Source organism: Molothrus ater, chromosome 14 (genome assembly GCF_012460135.2).
Source record: "Molothrus ater isolate BHLD 08-10-18 breed brown headed cowbird chromosome 14, BPBGC_Mater_1.1, whole genome shotgun sequence".
Classification (NCBI taxonomy): Eukaryota; Metazoa; Chordata; class Aves; order Passeriformes; family Icteridae; genus Molothrus; species Molothrus ater.
In genome coordinates this window covers 10,989,786-11,006,428 of record NC_050491.2, presented here as the reverse complement: position 1 = coordinate 11,006,428, position 16,643 = coordinate 10,989,786, and the positions used below count along the sequence as shown (strand labels likewise).

General features: G+C 43.8%; 2 protein-coding genes across 6 annotated transcripts; one reads left to right on the top strand and one right to left on the bottom strand.

Annotated features, from left to right (window-relative positions):
- The first annotated feature begins 219 nt into the window (after window positions 1-219).
- On the top strand, window positions 220-5,762 carry PGRMC1 (progesterone receptor membrane component 1). Its single transcript, XM_036401846.1, has 3 exons — window positions 220-625; window positions 2,448-2,600; window positions 3,803-5,762. Exons 1-3 carry the CDS (start codon window positions 298-300, stop codon window positions 3,901-3,903), a joined length of 582 nt encoding a protein of 193 aa, XP_036257739.1. The 5' UTR covers window positions 220-297; the 3' UTR covers window positions 3,904-5,762.
- A 2,027-nt stretch (window positions 5,763-7,789) lies between these two features.
- On the bottom strand, window positions 7,790-16,259 carry LOC118698512 (A-kinase anchor protein 17B). 5 transcript variants are annotated; one of them, XM_036401845.1, is made up of 6 exons: window positions 15,478-16,176; window positions 14,807-14,897; window positions 12,564-12,800; window positions 10,731-11,740; window positions 10,231-10,395; window positions 7,790-9,710 (listed from the first exon to the last, which is right to left on the bottom strand). In XM_036401845.1, exons 3-5 carry the CDS (start codon window positions 12,651-12,653, stop codon window positions 10,341-10,343), a joined length of 1,155 nt encoding a protein of 384 aa, XP_036257738.1. In that variant the 5' UTR covers window positions 12,654-12,800; window positions 14,807-14,897; window positions 15,478-16,176; the 3' UTR covers window positions 7,790-9,710; window positions 10,231-10,340. The 5 variants fall into 5 exon arrangements, with proteins under 5 accessions (XP_036257738.1, XP_036257735.1, XP_036257734.1 ...); XM_036401842.2 differs by lacking the exon at window positions 15,478-16,176 and adding an exon at window positions 16,190-16,241 and having other exon boundaries at window positions 10,231-11,740; XM_036401841.2 differs by having other exon boundaries at window positions 10,231-11,740; window positions 15,478-16,149.
- Between the last annotated feature and the right edge of the window lie 384 nt (window positions 16,260-16,643).

Sequence of the window (16,643 nt, the reverse complement as noted above, 5' to 3'; positions counted from 1 at the left end):
GGCCTGGCCTGACCCGACCTTGGGAGCAGCGGCCGGGCAGCCACGGCCACGGCCGGTCCCGCACCACCACCTAGCGCCGGCGGTGGGCGCCGAGCCGCCGAGCCGAGCCCGCCCGGCCTTCCCGGCCCTCCCAGCCGAGCCCGCCCGGCCCGGCCTGGGGGCGGCCCCGCGCCCGCGCCTCAGCCCCGCCGCGCCCACCGCCCGCCCCTCGGTCCGCCCCGCCGGGCCGGGTGAGCTCCGAGCTCCGTGCCGCGCTGCGCGCTCCGAGCCCGCGGAGCCGTCGCACAGTGCAGCGCCATGGCCCGCGAGGAGGTGGCGGTGGCCGGCGAGGAGGCGGCGGCGGGCGAGGGCGGAGGGCTGCTGCTGGAGATCGTGGGCTCCCCGCTCAACCTGAGCCTGCTGGGCCTCTGCCTCTTCCTGCTCTACCAGATCCTGCGGGGCGAGCGGCCCGCGGCGCCCGCGGGCGAGGCGGACCCGCCGCCGCTGCCCAAGATGAAGCGCCGCGACTTCACCCTGGAGCAGCTGCGGCCCTTCGACGGCGTGAGCGACCCGCGCATCCTCATGGCCGTCAACGGCAAAGTCTTCGACGTGACCCGCGCCAGGAAGTTCTACGGGCCCGGTGAGGGCGGGGGCTGCGGGGCGGGCCCGGCCCGGGCTCTCCGCACGCTGTGCCCGGGGCCACCGGCCGGGGAAGCGCGGGCGGGTCAGGGCCGGTGCTGGCCGGGAGCGCCTTCCCTCGGCGGGGATCAGCGCTCACCCCACCCCGGTCCCCATGCGGAGCTTTGGAAGGGCTCGGCCGGTGCTTGGCGCCGGGAAGGCTGCGCGCCTCTGCGAGCCGGTGAGCGGCGGGCAGGGTGACTGCTGCCGCCCGGGCGGAGTCGGGTCCCGGTGCTGTAGAAACTCCGGCTTTGCCACTTTACGTTGTTTCATTATTCTCGGTGTTTGCCCCTGGCAGGCTACACGTACCATAAGAGTTTGGGCGGCTTTGTCGGCCTGGGTTGCCTTCGCCTGATGGCAGGCAGCAGAAGCGAAGTATTCTCTCAGTGTTGACATTCCATTCCCAACTTTCAGTGTCTATCACGCTATTGCATAATATTTATACTAAATAGTTGGCAATTTAGATTAAAACAGCTTTCTACCAGGAGCATAGTTCAAACGTGCAAAGATTGAATAACCTATGCTCGTAGAGCAGCCTGTGATGAGGTGGTTGGGACTATGTGGACCCAGATGAAAGAGTTTTATCACCTCCATGCGGCCATGGGGTTTTATTTTTATCAGAGACCGCCTGTTAAAACTGTCACTGAGGCTTGCTGATTTGTACCAGGATCTGCCTGGCATAACCACTCTCGAGCTCTCCAGACAGCCTGGTAGCTGCAGTAGTGAGCTGCCAGTGCTACTTAAGAGACAAGGAGAAAAATGCAGGAGACATCATGTTTTTGGAAGTGTTATCAGTTACTGCTTTTGGGCCAGACATAGACGAGACTGTCACTGAATGATGCCAGGCTGTAACTTTGCATTGTGCAGCAGTCAGGATGATATGTACAGTGAGTTAGATGTGCAGTTCTGTATTTGTTCAACCTAAAATCCAGTTGACATAAGGTCCAAGCTTTAGATGCTGCCTTCCTTGATAACAGTAAAAGCTGTCTGTTGCATCTGATTTGGTAATTGCTGAATGGCTCATCACAATGTCTGGCTAGTTTGATTTTCATTTTAATGGAAAAATAAGATTCTTTTGATTAATTTAGGAAAAAGCACACTCTGGAAGTTGGCATGTGCTCTGCAATAACCAGAGTTCACATCTAACTTCTTTAAGCTCCTTTTAGAAGAACTTTGAATGTCTAGTTGAACATGCAGTATCTCAATTTTTGGCTTGTCATGCAAGCAAGTCAATCATTAATGAAGTTTAGCAAGAGTTTATCTTGATGTCTCTTATCTACTGTGAGTTTAATGTTTTGATCATTTGAGTTCATCTTACATTTTGTTTTAATAGATGTTTCCTCCAACTTGGTAATTTCTCGTAGTTCCACTATATTTTCTGTCAAGCCATCCTTTCATCTCAAATCAGAAGTATCCATTAGAAAATTTTCTTTTCACCCCAGACATAGAAATCCTTCCTCTGTTCCTTATTCTAAGGATGTGTGTCCCAGTCTGTATGCTTATCCTTACCCTGTTTATATATGCCATGCACCATTGTGTGGTTCATTGTCCTGATGTTTCAGCAAACCTCAGTATCCTTCTCCATTATTTTGTTTCTTGTCCTCTTCCTCTGTTTTCTCTTATTACCAATTAGAATAAAACTTTAAAGCATTTCAGAAACTTCAGGCATCTGGTGCATGGCTCATGGTAGAAACTCATCACCTGTTTTAGTTTGGGGACTCTGATTCATGAAGATAACATAGTTTCCATTGCCTCTGCAATAATGCTGCTTATGTTTTTATTTCAAAGAGGGCCCTTATGGATTTTTGCTGGAAGAGATGCATCCCGAGGTCTTGCCACTTTCTGCCTGGATAAGGAGGCACTGAGGGATACCTATGATGACCTCTCTGACCTCAACGCTACACAGCAAGAGACCTTGAGGGACTGGGAGTCACAATTCACTTGTAAGCAATTTTAAACCTATTTACAAAGAAGTCATTCACTGGTAATAGGGGAAGCAATAGTTAAAAGGCTGTAACCAGCTGGAAGCATCATATATATATATATATATACATATATATATATATATATATATATACGTATATATGTGTATATATATGTATAAATGATGGAAATTGCATATACCAGTCACTAGTATAGTGGAAATAAAATATGTTTTCTTTTTAAATCTAGTGTTGAAAGATTTACTATAACCAGCTACAATGGGGTTTTCTCCACTTGATGTCATTAGAAATCTCCATCCTGACCTGATGTGCCCCTACTATTTTGGCCCTCTTCCTGTTTTAATTAAGACTGTTGATCACGCCACACTGAATGGCTGGTTTATTATGCTAACAAGCTTGTTGCAGAAACCAGAACTGTGCTATCAAATGTATGACTTCAGCTAGTGTTAAAATCTACCTTTGCAAGTGTTAAGCATCAGGACTGACAGTGAAGTCCACTGTTTTTATTAGTGTTGCTATTAAATATGGCAAATAGTTGCTTTAAATTGTTATAACAACATTGCTAGTCTGAAATACCTGAAATCAGGGGGTTCTTTTGCTTTGTTGAAGTTGACAGATAGGCAACATAATATAGTTCTCAGTCCTTACATGTCTTGGCATTTTTACATGCTCAGAAGGAGATAGAAAATAAATCAGAGGCTTAATCACATAATCAGATAACAGACCCATCTCTATCTTTGGGAGAAATTATCTCCCTTCTGTCCTATTGAATATTTGTAATACACATTACAAAAAATAAAACCCCTTCCAAGCTGTGTATGTGTGCACATATGTATGTGCATGTTTAATAATGTAAATATTCTAACAGTGCCGTTGGTTTTAACATTGGCAAGAGAAATAATCTAATCCAGGATTCTGTTTCCTTGGCTGGGTGGTTCCCTCAGTTTGTGTTTATTCATCTTTTGGTTTAGGCAATAAAATGGGAGTTACATTCACTTCACATGATTCTTATGACAGCAGTAATAGTAGTTCAGGTAGTAGTTGATCTTAGCTTTTCTCCTTTCCCCCAGTGTTTGGAACAAGTTGCTCAGAGCTCTTTTATTGAAATATAGCTATCCTATTCATTCAGAAAACAGTTGGAGGAGTTTATAAACGTGTCTCTTCAGGACAGAAAATTACTTGGTTGGTTTTTTTTTCCCCAGTTAAGTATCATCATGTTGGTAAGCTGCTGAAGGAGGGGGAGGAACCCACTGTCTACTCTGATGAAGACGAGAAAGATGCCCAGGATGCAAAGAAAGAGTAGATACTGCAGTGTGGAACAATCTATTTTTGAACCATAATGGATCAATTGTAACATTCCACTTCTGTTTCACAAGGTGCAGCAGCAGCAAGGCTTACAAAAGGTCCAGAGGTACAGTGAATGGTTTCTTTTCAAAGATTTCCTTTTCAAATTCAGTGGGAAGGTTCTTAAGGTCTATGATCTGTCTTCCTTTAAACCCACATAAGAAGTATGCATGACAAATATCTGTGCAAAAGTAAACTGCAATTTTGGCAATAAAGGACTGTTTTCCTGCTATCACCCCTTAGTGCAAAATAGGTTGGAATCAAGTTTTTCATTATCAACCTATCACTGTGGAGACAAGCACATGACTCATTTCACATATGCAACACAAACACCACTAAATCTTCTTTTGTGTTAGCTTCTGCAGGATCTGACAGATCTTACCTGGGTTGTAATTCCTTTAGAAAAGGGACTATATTTTGTTTGTTCACAAAGCATCGTACTTATTTGTTGTGCAGTGTAATTCATTATTATGTAAGATAATTTGGCTTTTGAGTCATTGCATTAGTGATTTACAGATGAAACACTAACTGCTTTTAAAAAAGATTAGGAATTTTTTGAGGTTAAATCACTTTTAAGTATTTAATAAAGACTGATGAATGCTTGATGTATTCAACATGCATAATTCTGCATAGACTAATATTCTCTGTTCACTTTTAAAGTACATTTATAGTGTTACAAAAGTTTAGATAATGAGTGGAACTAGGTATCCCTAAAGGTACACCATGGAGTGTGACTTGACTATTGTTCATTTGATTTTCTTCTCAGCAAAAAGTGCTCCTATGAATGTTAATGGAATTATATTAAACATGGAAGATCAGCTGCTCTTGATTCCTAGGCCTAAAAACCAAGAAGTTGCTGGTATGGCATGATTAGCAAGTGCTCTTGTACATGCACCTTTACCTAGCAGAAAAAACATTACTGGTCAATGTAACTTACAGAAGTTTCCTGTACGAAGTAAAACAGTGTAAGCTGTTTCTGCATTGAGGCCTTTGTTGGTTTGGAATGTTGCCATTCAAAGAAATGACACAATCTCATGCATAACCAGCAGTGCTATACCTGTGGACCTGACCTTTGAGTTGCTTTTTACTTATTTGCTCTCTTGGCTTACCTCTATGCTTAATTATTAGGTTTTTTTCTAAGTGACCTCCTCCTACCAGAGAGGGCTGGATAAATGGATATGACCAAGGAAAAATGTAAATGTTCATCATCCAAAATACTTCTGTAAAACTTAAAAATTCCAAGATAACTAACAATCTCCTGATCATTTGTGAACTTGTTTATTGTCCAGGTGATTCTGCTAGTGCAGAATGTCCAGGGTGCCTGTCTGGTGTAGTTCCCTCTGTTTCATTTCTCTGACTCGACTGTCTGGTTGTTTCAATTTGGCAACATGCCCAAAAGGATGAACTGAGTCCTGGGTGGGAAGGTGCAAACTAGGCAGAAGTGTTCCGAAGTAGAGTGTGTTGCACAACAGCAGCTTTCATAAACGAGTTGACACAACATATTAAAGTGCCTGAGAACATCTGTGGTGAGGACAACTGACTCTCCCTCAGTCCCAACACCGTCCTGGGATTTCCTTTTGGTTGCACTGGGCCTTCCAATGAAGAGCAAGGTTGTTTGAGCCAGAGTTGTGTAAAGTGGTACTGTATGAACTACCTGACAAAGGTCTGGAGACACACACAGGCCTTGTCATGACCTTTGTGTTGCTGTTTTATTTTTAGAGACATTCATACTCTTTGCAAACTACTACTAATGGTTTACCTCAAATTGGAAATGGGCTTTTATTTGTTTAAGGCAGAAAATAAAATACTCTTGCATAACGGTGGAGTTTGTTTTTATTTACTGCAACCAAATGTTATATTTTATTATTATATTTAATACTCCCCTAATGTTTCAAGTTTTATATTGTCTTTCTCTGATCTGTCACATTATCCAATGCATAGATTGAGTAAAATATGTTCTAATGGAATGCTTGTAAATGCAGTTTGCTAGTAAAATTTTGACAGAATATTAAATAGAGAACATGCTCTATTGCAGAAAAAAAACCCCAAGTAATTGTTAATACTGAGCAAAAGCTGGAGCTTTGGAAGACTGTAACCTGAGTGGACTCAACCACCTGACTCTAAAGTTACTCTGTAACATCTTCTGAGGAACTGAAAACTATTTTTAAGGATTAGTCTGTACATCAGAACATTATGCATCACAAAGAAAAATAGCAACAAAAATTATGCCGAAAACATGCAGTAACACAAGACAAAGCTCATTGTTATACTTCTTGGGAGGAGGTATGACACTTTGGTAAGAGTGTTACTTTTTCAAGGAAAGGAGAAAATTTCTTGTGAAAGGAGAAGTGTGTCACAAAAGATGTCCATAAAGCAGCAGGCATGGGTTTTACTTCTTTCCAAAGTGTTGAAGAAAATGGATGGGGTTTAGCTTCTTTTTTAGTCTGTTCATTACAACTTGAACCCTTCCTTCAACAGTGACTGGCAGCAATGACTATGCAAAAAGAACCATGGCAGCTTATCAGGCTGTACATTAACCAGGCAGGACAGGATGACCAATTCAAGGCAGACAATATCACTAATCTCCCTCATGTGACGTGTCCAACACCTGTCACAAAGATCTATTCCAGGACAAATCAAAACAATTGAGTCGTATCTTATTTTCAACCATACTGTTAACTGCTTTGTAAAATTCAGATATTCTTTCACCTCGGCTTCACCTGCCTGTAATCACCTTTATTAGCTCTTACTTCCTGCTGTTTCAGTTAAACAAAAAAGAAGTTCAGTATTGAATGCTTCTGTTGAAAATTATGTAAGGGGTTTTATGAAAGGTGAGGCATTTCTATGCATTGCCTGGAATCCCTGGATTAAGAAGAAAAGGCTTTATATCATAATTGCTGTATTGTATTTCAAGCAGATGGACTGATTTAATAATGGGCCTTGTGTACTTCTGCTTTCAAACCAGCCTGTAGGATTTTGGCTTCAGCATTCAGCACAAGGTACATACTACCCACAGGTCACGTACTTTAAGTAACAAAGCATTGTTCAGCCCACTTCTCTTCATACCAGCTCTATGAGGAGGCATTTTCGCTAGTTCTGTACAGAAAATTAGATTTGATAGCAAGATCTGCAGTCTCAGGCTCAACTTCATACATGTCAGAGTAAACAGTGTTTCAATAAAAAGCATGCAGCCTCTTGAAACAGCAGCTGAGCACAACAGCACAGGTCAGGTTCAAACTGAAAGGTGTGAAATTATACCAGAAATGTTTTACATTTCCATTGCTGAACTATATAAACACTGCTTTTAATGCATCTTTTCATCTAATAAATATTTTAATTGCCAAAACATTCTGTAACTTTCATGCGTGGGATGTGACATTTGTATCTATAACAACTAAAATCCAATCTACAAAGCCATGCATTCTAAAAGTTTTAAAGCAAGCTGTTACATGTATCTTTAAAGATTAGGCTTCAGGATAATAAAATCATATTAAGTAGTCCAGTGTATGAAAAGGTGGGGTTCATATTAAATGTGCTGACAGGAAAAAGAAACTCTTCCCTGTGAGTGTGGGGAAGCTGTGGCAGAGGCTGCCAGGAGAAACTGGATGCCCCATCCCTGGAAGTGCTCAAGACCAGGCTGGACACTGCTTGGAGCAGGTGGAAGGTGCCTGTCCCTTGGCATGGGGGTTGGAACAAGATGGTTTTTAAGGTCCTGATCCAAACCATTCTATGATTTTGTGAAAAGTGAAATTATTATTTAAACACCTGAAATCAGGTTCTAAATAATGTCAAATAGGAAACACAGAAGTTCTCTTTGGGTGTGAAGATTACAATGATGTCTCACATTTTAAAGTGCATGCATATTTTATTAACTAACAATGCTTTACATGGAATGAGGACTTGGGAGACAAAGCAAATCCTCTATCAATTTCAGTCAATACAGGTGAATGCCTGAAGCAATTACAGGAATGGAATATTTATTTGTTATTGGTTGTTGTGACAGCATGTTGATAAAACATAGAAATTTACACTGAAGGAAATCTTTAGTTCCTTCCTCACCTGTCACCAAAAGGCCTGTCTCATGGGAAATGGGTACTCATGGACATAAAACTGTGTTGTATAGATTGACAAAGGGGGAGGTTTTGTTATCTTTAATCTGCAAATATTGCATATAGAGAAAACACCCTAGGTATGTCACATCAGTGCAACTGAAAACATTTTACATGGTCACCAAATATAATAGTCCCTCTTCATTATAGCTGTATAAAATACTAAAGGGGAGACTTAAGAGGGGCATAAAGGTTCTCCAAAATAGTCAAAAATATTTCTGTCAAGAAAATAACATTTTTTTAGATTAAAGTAATAGATTAACACTACTTTGAGTAGCAACCATTTGTCATTCATGACCCTGAAAAGGCACTCAACATCTGAACATAGGAACAGAAAGACTGATAAAACCTGGCTTAGAAGCCTGTAGGAATCACCAGAATTGAAGACTGGGGGAAAATCTATCTACCACGAGCAATTACAATTATTCTTTTTTATTACTATTTATTAGAGCAGAAGTTACAAACATGGGTAAGATCTTATGTAATGAAGGCAACATTTTCACATTAACTTTGTCTACTGACACGTAATAAATAAAGCATAATAAAATGAAAGCTGTAATAATCAGTGTATTGAACTTCAACTCTGTACCTTGCTAAGGGACTTCGTCCAAAAGCAATTGTGGCTGTCTTCTAGATATAGCCAGATGAATAAATACGGATATAATTCAAGCTCCTAGACTGCATTTTCCCATTTTTATCTTACATGCAGCACAACTCTGACAACATTTCACAATTCCTCTGGAAAGCATTTGTAGGCAAACTCATACTAAACAGCTACCTCACTATACGTGCCTTCAAAATCTTGTGAACTGTCAATCTGCATTTACATGGGGACTGTCAGCAGGCTGAGATGCACTGCCCTTTCATTATCTAACACCCAGAGCTTTGCTTAGACAACCATTCAGATTCCTGGGAGCACTACACCAAGCATAAGTTCAGTGAAATCCTCCAAAAGCCAGCAAGTTTTCAGAAACACCTCTAGAATTGTGAATAGAAAACAAGGATTCTTCTAGTGTGGTTTTTCCAGAAGATGGGACTTTTTTCACATTTGGAAATCTATTACTTCTTAAAATTGAGTATAAATGTCCCCCCCCACCTTCCAGTCCCACCAATATAACAATCTGATAGAGGAAGCACTTCATATGCTTGCTCTAAGACTGACAATTAGGTTTTCTCCTAATGACTCATTATTAGTAAATACTGTAATTTACATGATTCTCTGCATTCAATCAAAGTGTAATGCTCCAAGATCTCAGTCTGTGTCCTTTTAAGTTCTTTAGCCACTAGTCCATGAAAGTTTGTTCTGGCTCTGGGGAAAGTTTTGGTCCAGAAGTTATCCAAAAGGCAAACACAAATTCTGCTTCTGTGGCTTGCTTCACCAGTTAGATATTCTAACCAAAGGAATTATGTAAAAAAAAAAATCAAAAACCAACCCAGTAGTTCATATTTCTTTTAATGATCAAAGGGCTTTCTTCTCCCACTTGTTTATAAAAACTTCAGCGCTATAATACAGTAGCTGTTCAGCATCCTCTTCTGGGCTCTCCTCCACAGAAAGTATCTGAGAAGGGGTTTGTCTGAATTATCTCAAGAGGAAATAGAGGGCATCCTCTGACATCTGCATCCATCTCTCTTCTCAACATTAATTTCCTCTCATCTCCTGTAGATAAGAAAAAGTTACTTGAAATGAGTTTGTCAGGCTCTAAGGGTATCCACCAACCAACTGGAAGCACAGCAAATTGTAAAAAAGGCTGTAAGAACAGCAAGTAGCAATCCTGTATGAACATCAGATGTATTTTAGCTGTGTAAAAATTTACTCACCTGAGACAGTACTTCCTACACAGCTGAGCCACACACTGAATTGTCTATCAGTGTTTTAGTTGTCTCAAGCATGTTGTTACCATGCATGTTGTTACCAGAATAACCACTATCTGCTAATGCCCAGGACAGATACTGTGCTAAGTTAATTAGACAAATACTACTCTTGAGCTGCAGCTGCATGTTTCAGAGCTAAACTGAACAAAACCTTAATTGCAGAGAAGTTGCACTGATTTTTTTTTAATGCCATTCTTACACCTTTTAAAATCAAAAACCATTCATCACTGTAAGAACTGTGGCAACCTCACCAGCACAGAGCTGTCAAATTGAGTCCCCTTAGCTGTGGTGTCCCCCTCTCTCACCTCTCCTCTGGAGGGTCTCCTGAAGGGGTGAGCCATCATGAGGGGTAACATCTGGTTCTGCCATAGAGGTGTGATGTGTCTTGAATTTCACTTTTTTGTGCAACATTTTCTTACATTTTCTCTGTATCTTTCTGAGCGACTCCAGCTGCATGCAACTGTCCGTCTCTGAAAAGCCACATTCATCAGATAAAAGATTAGAAGAAAGCTTTTTTCGCTTTTTCTTCATTTTATGAGCATTTTTCTCCTTTTCCCTGGATTGTCTCTCACTTTTCTTTCCTTCATATCTTAATTTACTACTAGACCTCTTGCATGACTTTTTAAGTTTACGTTCATACTGCCTTGCCAAGCCCTCATGGACAGAATTAGAACAGGAGTTACATTGGCTGATTTCCTTCTCTTGACCTTCCAGAGCTACATTTTTATGGCAAACCAGTAATTCTCTTTCCCCAGCTCTTGCAGACAAGCACCCTTTATTACAACTGCTGTAAATTTCTTCATACCTTCTTTCTGCTCTCTTCACTGAGCTGCCACATGCCTCTCTAAAGCACTCAGAATCACTGATCTCTTCCAGCAAATCCTTTAATCTGCAAGCAGGTCTACATGTTCCATATGGTACAGTGCCTTCATCTTTACCATCTTCTTGTTTGAATTCCTCATTATGAGTAACAGTAGTGCACTCCAAAGAATGATTCAGTCCAGCATGTGGTACAGTATCAACAGTGAGTGAGTCATTCCTCTGCACCTGCAGCTTTTTTGCAAGCTTGCCCCCATAGACCTTGCTTTCTAACACTTTGTCTGTTGACTCAAGTTCCCCAAGAGTGATCACCAGGCTATAATTACTATCACTACTACAATTTCTCTTGTGGAGGTTTTGTACAGGACTCAGTTCTCTGAAGTGCTGACCATGTTTGTTACTCAAGCTGCTGTCAAACCCACCACCATCATCAGACACCACTCGCTTCCACCGGGACTTGTTCACAGTGGTTTTTGGCTCTAAGCAAACACGTGCATAGTGTGGTGTCTGATAGTAGTTTAGTAAATAATGGATGAATTCATCAGTCTCATAAACCTTTTGCTTTCTGCAATCATCTTCCTCAGACACTGTCTGGGTGTGAACTACATCCAGGGCTGGGTGGTGCCTTCCAGGGAGAGGTTGGATGACCCTGCCGTGCTGGGTGACCGTGATCAGCAGGGGCGCGCAGCCTCTGGGGGAGGAGTTGCACACATCTCTGCCAGGCAGTCCATCAGAGCTGGGGGCTGCAGAGGCATCATTTAAAATTGTCCTGACTATGTGACAAGCAGGTGCATGGAAGTTACTCACATCTCCTTCCTCACAGCATAAAGCACTACCTTTTGGGGCTAATGGGCACTTAAACTCCACACGTTTCAGCTCTTTGTGCGTATGATAAAGGGAGTTAATCAGCTCCTGCTGTATGTCTTTAAATGCTGTTTCAGAAAATGAATTGTCCTTCTTTACACCCAGTGAAGGATCCACTTTTTGACTTGCCAACTGCGAAACCAAGAAAATAGAGATTTATTTAACACATCACATTCGTAATTAAAGAAGGCCAATGTCAGATGTAACGGGGCCCTAAAATTCACACAGAATGGCAAGGGTAGCCTCTGACTTCAACTCATAGTAAATTACAGTCCTTTAGAAATCTTTTACATTACACACTTGTTAAAAGCTGCAAGCAAATTTTTCTTTGCAAATAGTGGAGACAAAGCCATATTAGAAATTAAAAGCCCTGTTTTCATTTGAAACCTTTTTTGCCCAAAGCACTAAATTAAACTTGCAAACATTAATCTGTGTGCAAAACACTCAAATTTTTATCACTTCTCTGCTGACTTTCTCAAGACATTATCTGAATCAAATAAGCCTGGTAATGAGTGCTGGCCAAGAAAAAAGAAGAGGCTATTAGAAATCCAAAGGGTATAATCTGCACCAATTTAGTTCAGTCACTTGTAGACCTGAGACCAAAACAAGCAGAGAGAGTATCACTTATGTCCCCACTCCAAAATTCCTTGCTTGCAACACTAGATCAAGTCTAATAGAGCTAAAACAGCCATTCCAGCCCTATTTTTTACTCAGTAAAGACAAGGTCTTGAAAAAGCACCAAAGGCAAAGTTTCTGGGTGAAAATGCACTATGTATGCTCTCAGGGCAAGACTGAGAACAGATTGTCACAAAATAAGGACCTCAGGTCCTTCTCAGTGTCCAGTCAGCCCCAAAGCAGTCTCCTGAATAGCATCAAGATATCAAATGTCTAGTGAATTATTCAAGCTCTAACAGATATCCTTAAAAGTTTAAAATACGTTTTAAAATCGTCTTACTTTCACTCGATTTAACAGCACTGTAAGCAGTCTGACAGACTCCACTCTTCTCTGAGCTAGCAGGGATTTCCTTTCTTCCCATTCAGGCATATTCTCTGGCCAGTGCTGTTCTTCAGCTGGTTCCTTCTGCTGCTTTGGGGGATGTTCCTCATCTCCATCTATCTGCCTCTCTTCTCTCCTCTTGTGCTTAGCTTTCCTTTTTCTCTCTTGAACTTCTTTTCATCACCACGTCTTTTTCTAGATAATTATCAATATGGGACAATTTAGATGACTCTTGTTTTACATTGTGCATCCTGGGGAATTGGATGTAAGTTTTTGAAGTGCTAATAATAAGCAGTCATCAAGAATCACATGCGGCTAACAGGGAATGTCGTTTGCTTAAATAACATGTTTTAAAAAACCATAAATTACACACACCCAGCTGATCCCCACAGTTAGAAAGTTGTCTCTTCAAAAAGTTTCTACTCTTGGGTTTTCTTTATAAGCACAGCCAAGACAACAGCATCACATGATTGTTTGTCCCCAAGGACACAACTAGAGACTAATCATTTGGATCTAATTCTTAATTTAACAAATCTCCCCTACAGATTAGCAGGAGGGTCCCATTTAAGAGGTATTACAAGAGTAATTCAGGGGTTATCACTGAGCAAGGCTTACCCAGAGCCAAGGCCTTTTCTGCTCCTCACCCACCCCACCAGTGAGGAGGCTGAGGGTGAGCAAGGAAATGGGAGGAGACACAGCCAGGACAGCTGATCCCAACTGACCCAAAGAATATCGCAGACCATACGGCCTCATGCTCAGCAATAAAGCTGGAGGAGGAGGAGGAAGGGGGGCATGTGGAGTGATGGTGTTTGTCTTCCCAAGTCACTGTTTTGTAGGGTGGAGCCCTGCTGTCCTGGGGACGCAGAACACCTGCCTGCCCTGGGGAAGTGGTTATAAACTATACTGTTACTTGAAAAATGCCTGTTTGCTTTCAGCATGTGCAAGGGAAGACAAGCTCAGAGACTGTTTGATAAAAGAGGGTGACTACACTTTATTGAAAATGACAAAGAAAAAAACCCACATATGTACTGAAGAAAAAGCTAGTGCAATTAACATTAACATAAAATAACCAGGAATCTGTGGCAGCAGCAGCTACGGCACAGAATCACTCCTCTTAGGGAACTGCAGCCAAATGCACCCAGAATTAATTGTAAGTTAATTTTAAGTTTGTCAGGCACGACTGAATCTCTCAGGATTAATCTCTTCACACATCTGTGTATGTACACAGACACACCTCCAGTGTCTCATATAAGCAAAGCAGATACCCAATCACTTTCTATAAAACTGAAGCAGTGAGTGATCTCTAAAGTCCTTTCTGCCCACTGTGCATTAAGATAAAAAGCTTTCCACCAAGTTAGTGCCAGCCAAACTTCTGCCACCCACTAAGATTTGTGGTGCAGCAGGCTAAAACCTCCAGGACTCTGTTGTTACAACCTGCAGAGATATGAATGTCAAGTCTGGAGACCACCTGGTGTACACAAAATTCTTGTTCTGTTTTGCAACTGCATCTTCTATTAATCCAACTGATATATTATCCTGCCCTTGCAAATCTTCTTTCATTTATATCCTTACACCATCACAGCTGCAACCACATGCAATAAATCACCTAAAAGCCCTAAACTCTCTTCATAGAGCTGAGTAAGCTACAGTGGTTGGCTAGTGCACACCATTACCCCTGCTCTTCCCCACTTGTGCTCAGAGCCAGGAGCTCTTCAAGCATCAGAAACTTCTCTCTACATAACTGTGAACAAGGCATAGAATTATGTACTGGCTGATCCACTGAATTGCTGCTCAGGAGAATGGCCTTTTGGAATCAACCCTGACATATCAATAAGCCACTGCCTTAACTGCTGCAAGTGACAAATCACAAGGAATTTGACTTTCAACCCCTTTATCAGATTATTATTTCCTTTTTTGCCACTCTGCCATGGTAAAAACTTTTGGAACACATCTGCCCTTGCACTAGGATTTACTGCAATAACTGAAGGCTGAACTGTCCTTATCTTACAACACGCTAAATTGTGTAACCTAAATTCATACTTTAAAACAAATTTACACTTCTGTGAGAAATTAACAACCTGGTAATATCTAACTGAAACACTCACATAGTTCATATGAGCAACATGCAAGTAGTGGGAATAATTGTTCCAAAGGCACCCTTCAAATTTGCTCACTGTACTGCAAGCTCAAACAGCTCTTACCATCCCCAGTTTCCCAGCTGGTCACTCATGCCAGGCCCTGGGCCATCACAACAGAGACCATACCATCAACCAGGTCAGGATAAAGGGTTATCTTAAAGAGAAAAAAAAATCATATTTTCCTAGGTTATTTTTCATGCTCTCATGGATAGTGTAGCCCCTGAGCAGTCTCACCAGCAGAGGTGAAGGCAAGCTCAAGGCAGAGGAAATACTTCAACTCTGCAGAGGTGGGTATGTAGGAGCACTATAAGCTAATGCAATGTGGCATCTGTATGTATTGATCCCCAGGAGCAGAGTTCATCATGCAGGGGAAAAAAGCTGGAGTTGTTTAGCCTGGAGAAAAAGAGGCTTGGGGGGACCTTATGGCTCTCTACAACCACCTGAAAGGAGGCTGGATCCAGGTGGGGGTCGGTCACCTCCCTCAAGTAATGTGAGAGGGAATGGCCTCACATTACATCAGAGGAGGTTTAGATCGGATATTAGGAAAAACTTCACTGAAATGGTGATCAGGCACTGGAAGAGGCTGTAAACACCATCCCTGGAAGCCTACAAATGGTTTGTGGCTATGGCACTTGGGGGTATCCTTCAGCAGTAAACACGGTAAATGTTACTGGTTAGACTCTGTGATCTTAGAGGCCTTTTCCAACCCTAGCGATTCTATGACAAGCACTTACCAGAAACTCACTTGGAGAAGTCTAGAGAAGAGCTTTAAACTGATTTTTAAAAAATGAGTTTATCTAGCCCGCTCTATGCAAAATTAACTGAAAAGAGCGATGATCAGAAGTGCCGCTGCTCTCACGAACATTGCAATAAAGGAGCGTTTTGAAGCGAACCCTCCGAGCACCGCTGAGGTGAGGATAACACAAACCCCCAGACCAATGCATGGAGCCACTGAAGGCCGCAGTCCCCCGAGCTCCGGCAGGCGGCCGAGGGCACCCGGCGGGCAGGGCTCAGCCCTCGGCAGCTTCAGCGGGAGCCGCGGCCGGGGTCCCCGCTGCCCCGCCCCGGCTGCGAGCCCCGGGCAGGTGCGGACCCAGCTCGGGCTGCCCGAGAGCCGCAGCAGCCGGGCCGGGCCAGGCCGGGCCGGGCCGGGCAGTTCCCGCTCCAGGAACGCCCAGGCCCAGGCCCGCCGCGCCCTCCGCACGGGCCGGGCTCCCCCGGCCCAGCCCGCCGCCTTCCCCCCAGCACCGGAGCGGAGGGAGGCGAGGCCCGCCCGTCCCGGCAGGCCTGCGGGCTCCGGGCAGCCCCAGCGGAGCCAACGGGAACCACCCCAGCAGCCGCGACAACTTTCCCTGGCGGAGCGAGCACCGCGGCCTGGCTCGCCCCACCCGGGCCCGGAGCGCCCTCCGCCGGCAGCGTCCCGCTCCCCGGGCCGGCCGCCCTTACCCTCCGGCCGCCGCGGCACCGCCAGCCCTGCGGCCGCCACCCGGGGCGGAGCGCGGCTCGCCCACGGGCCCGCCCCGGGGCGCGGCTCCTCCGCTCCGCTCCGCCCGCTCCGCAGCGCGGCCCCTGCCCGCCCGCCGGGCGCTCTGAGCGCTTTGACGGGTGATCCTCACGAAGCGAGGCCCAGGAGGTGCCAGGGGCTGCTCCTCCTGCCCGGCCCGGCCCCGGCTGCAGCCGCCTGCTGCCGGCATCTTCGGCCTGTGGGCATCGTATGTGTGCCTTGTATTAAAAATAAGCCAAAGAGAGAAAGTTACTCCTCGGAGCTGCCTCGCTCAGGCAGAGCAAAGGCTTGGTTGTGGTGCAATGCCGTGTTTTCCTTTGTCCTGGAGCAAAGGTAGTTCATCCATCACTGCTCACCAGTGGTAGGTGTGTGAGGGTTTATGCCTGCCTTTCCCTG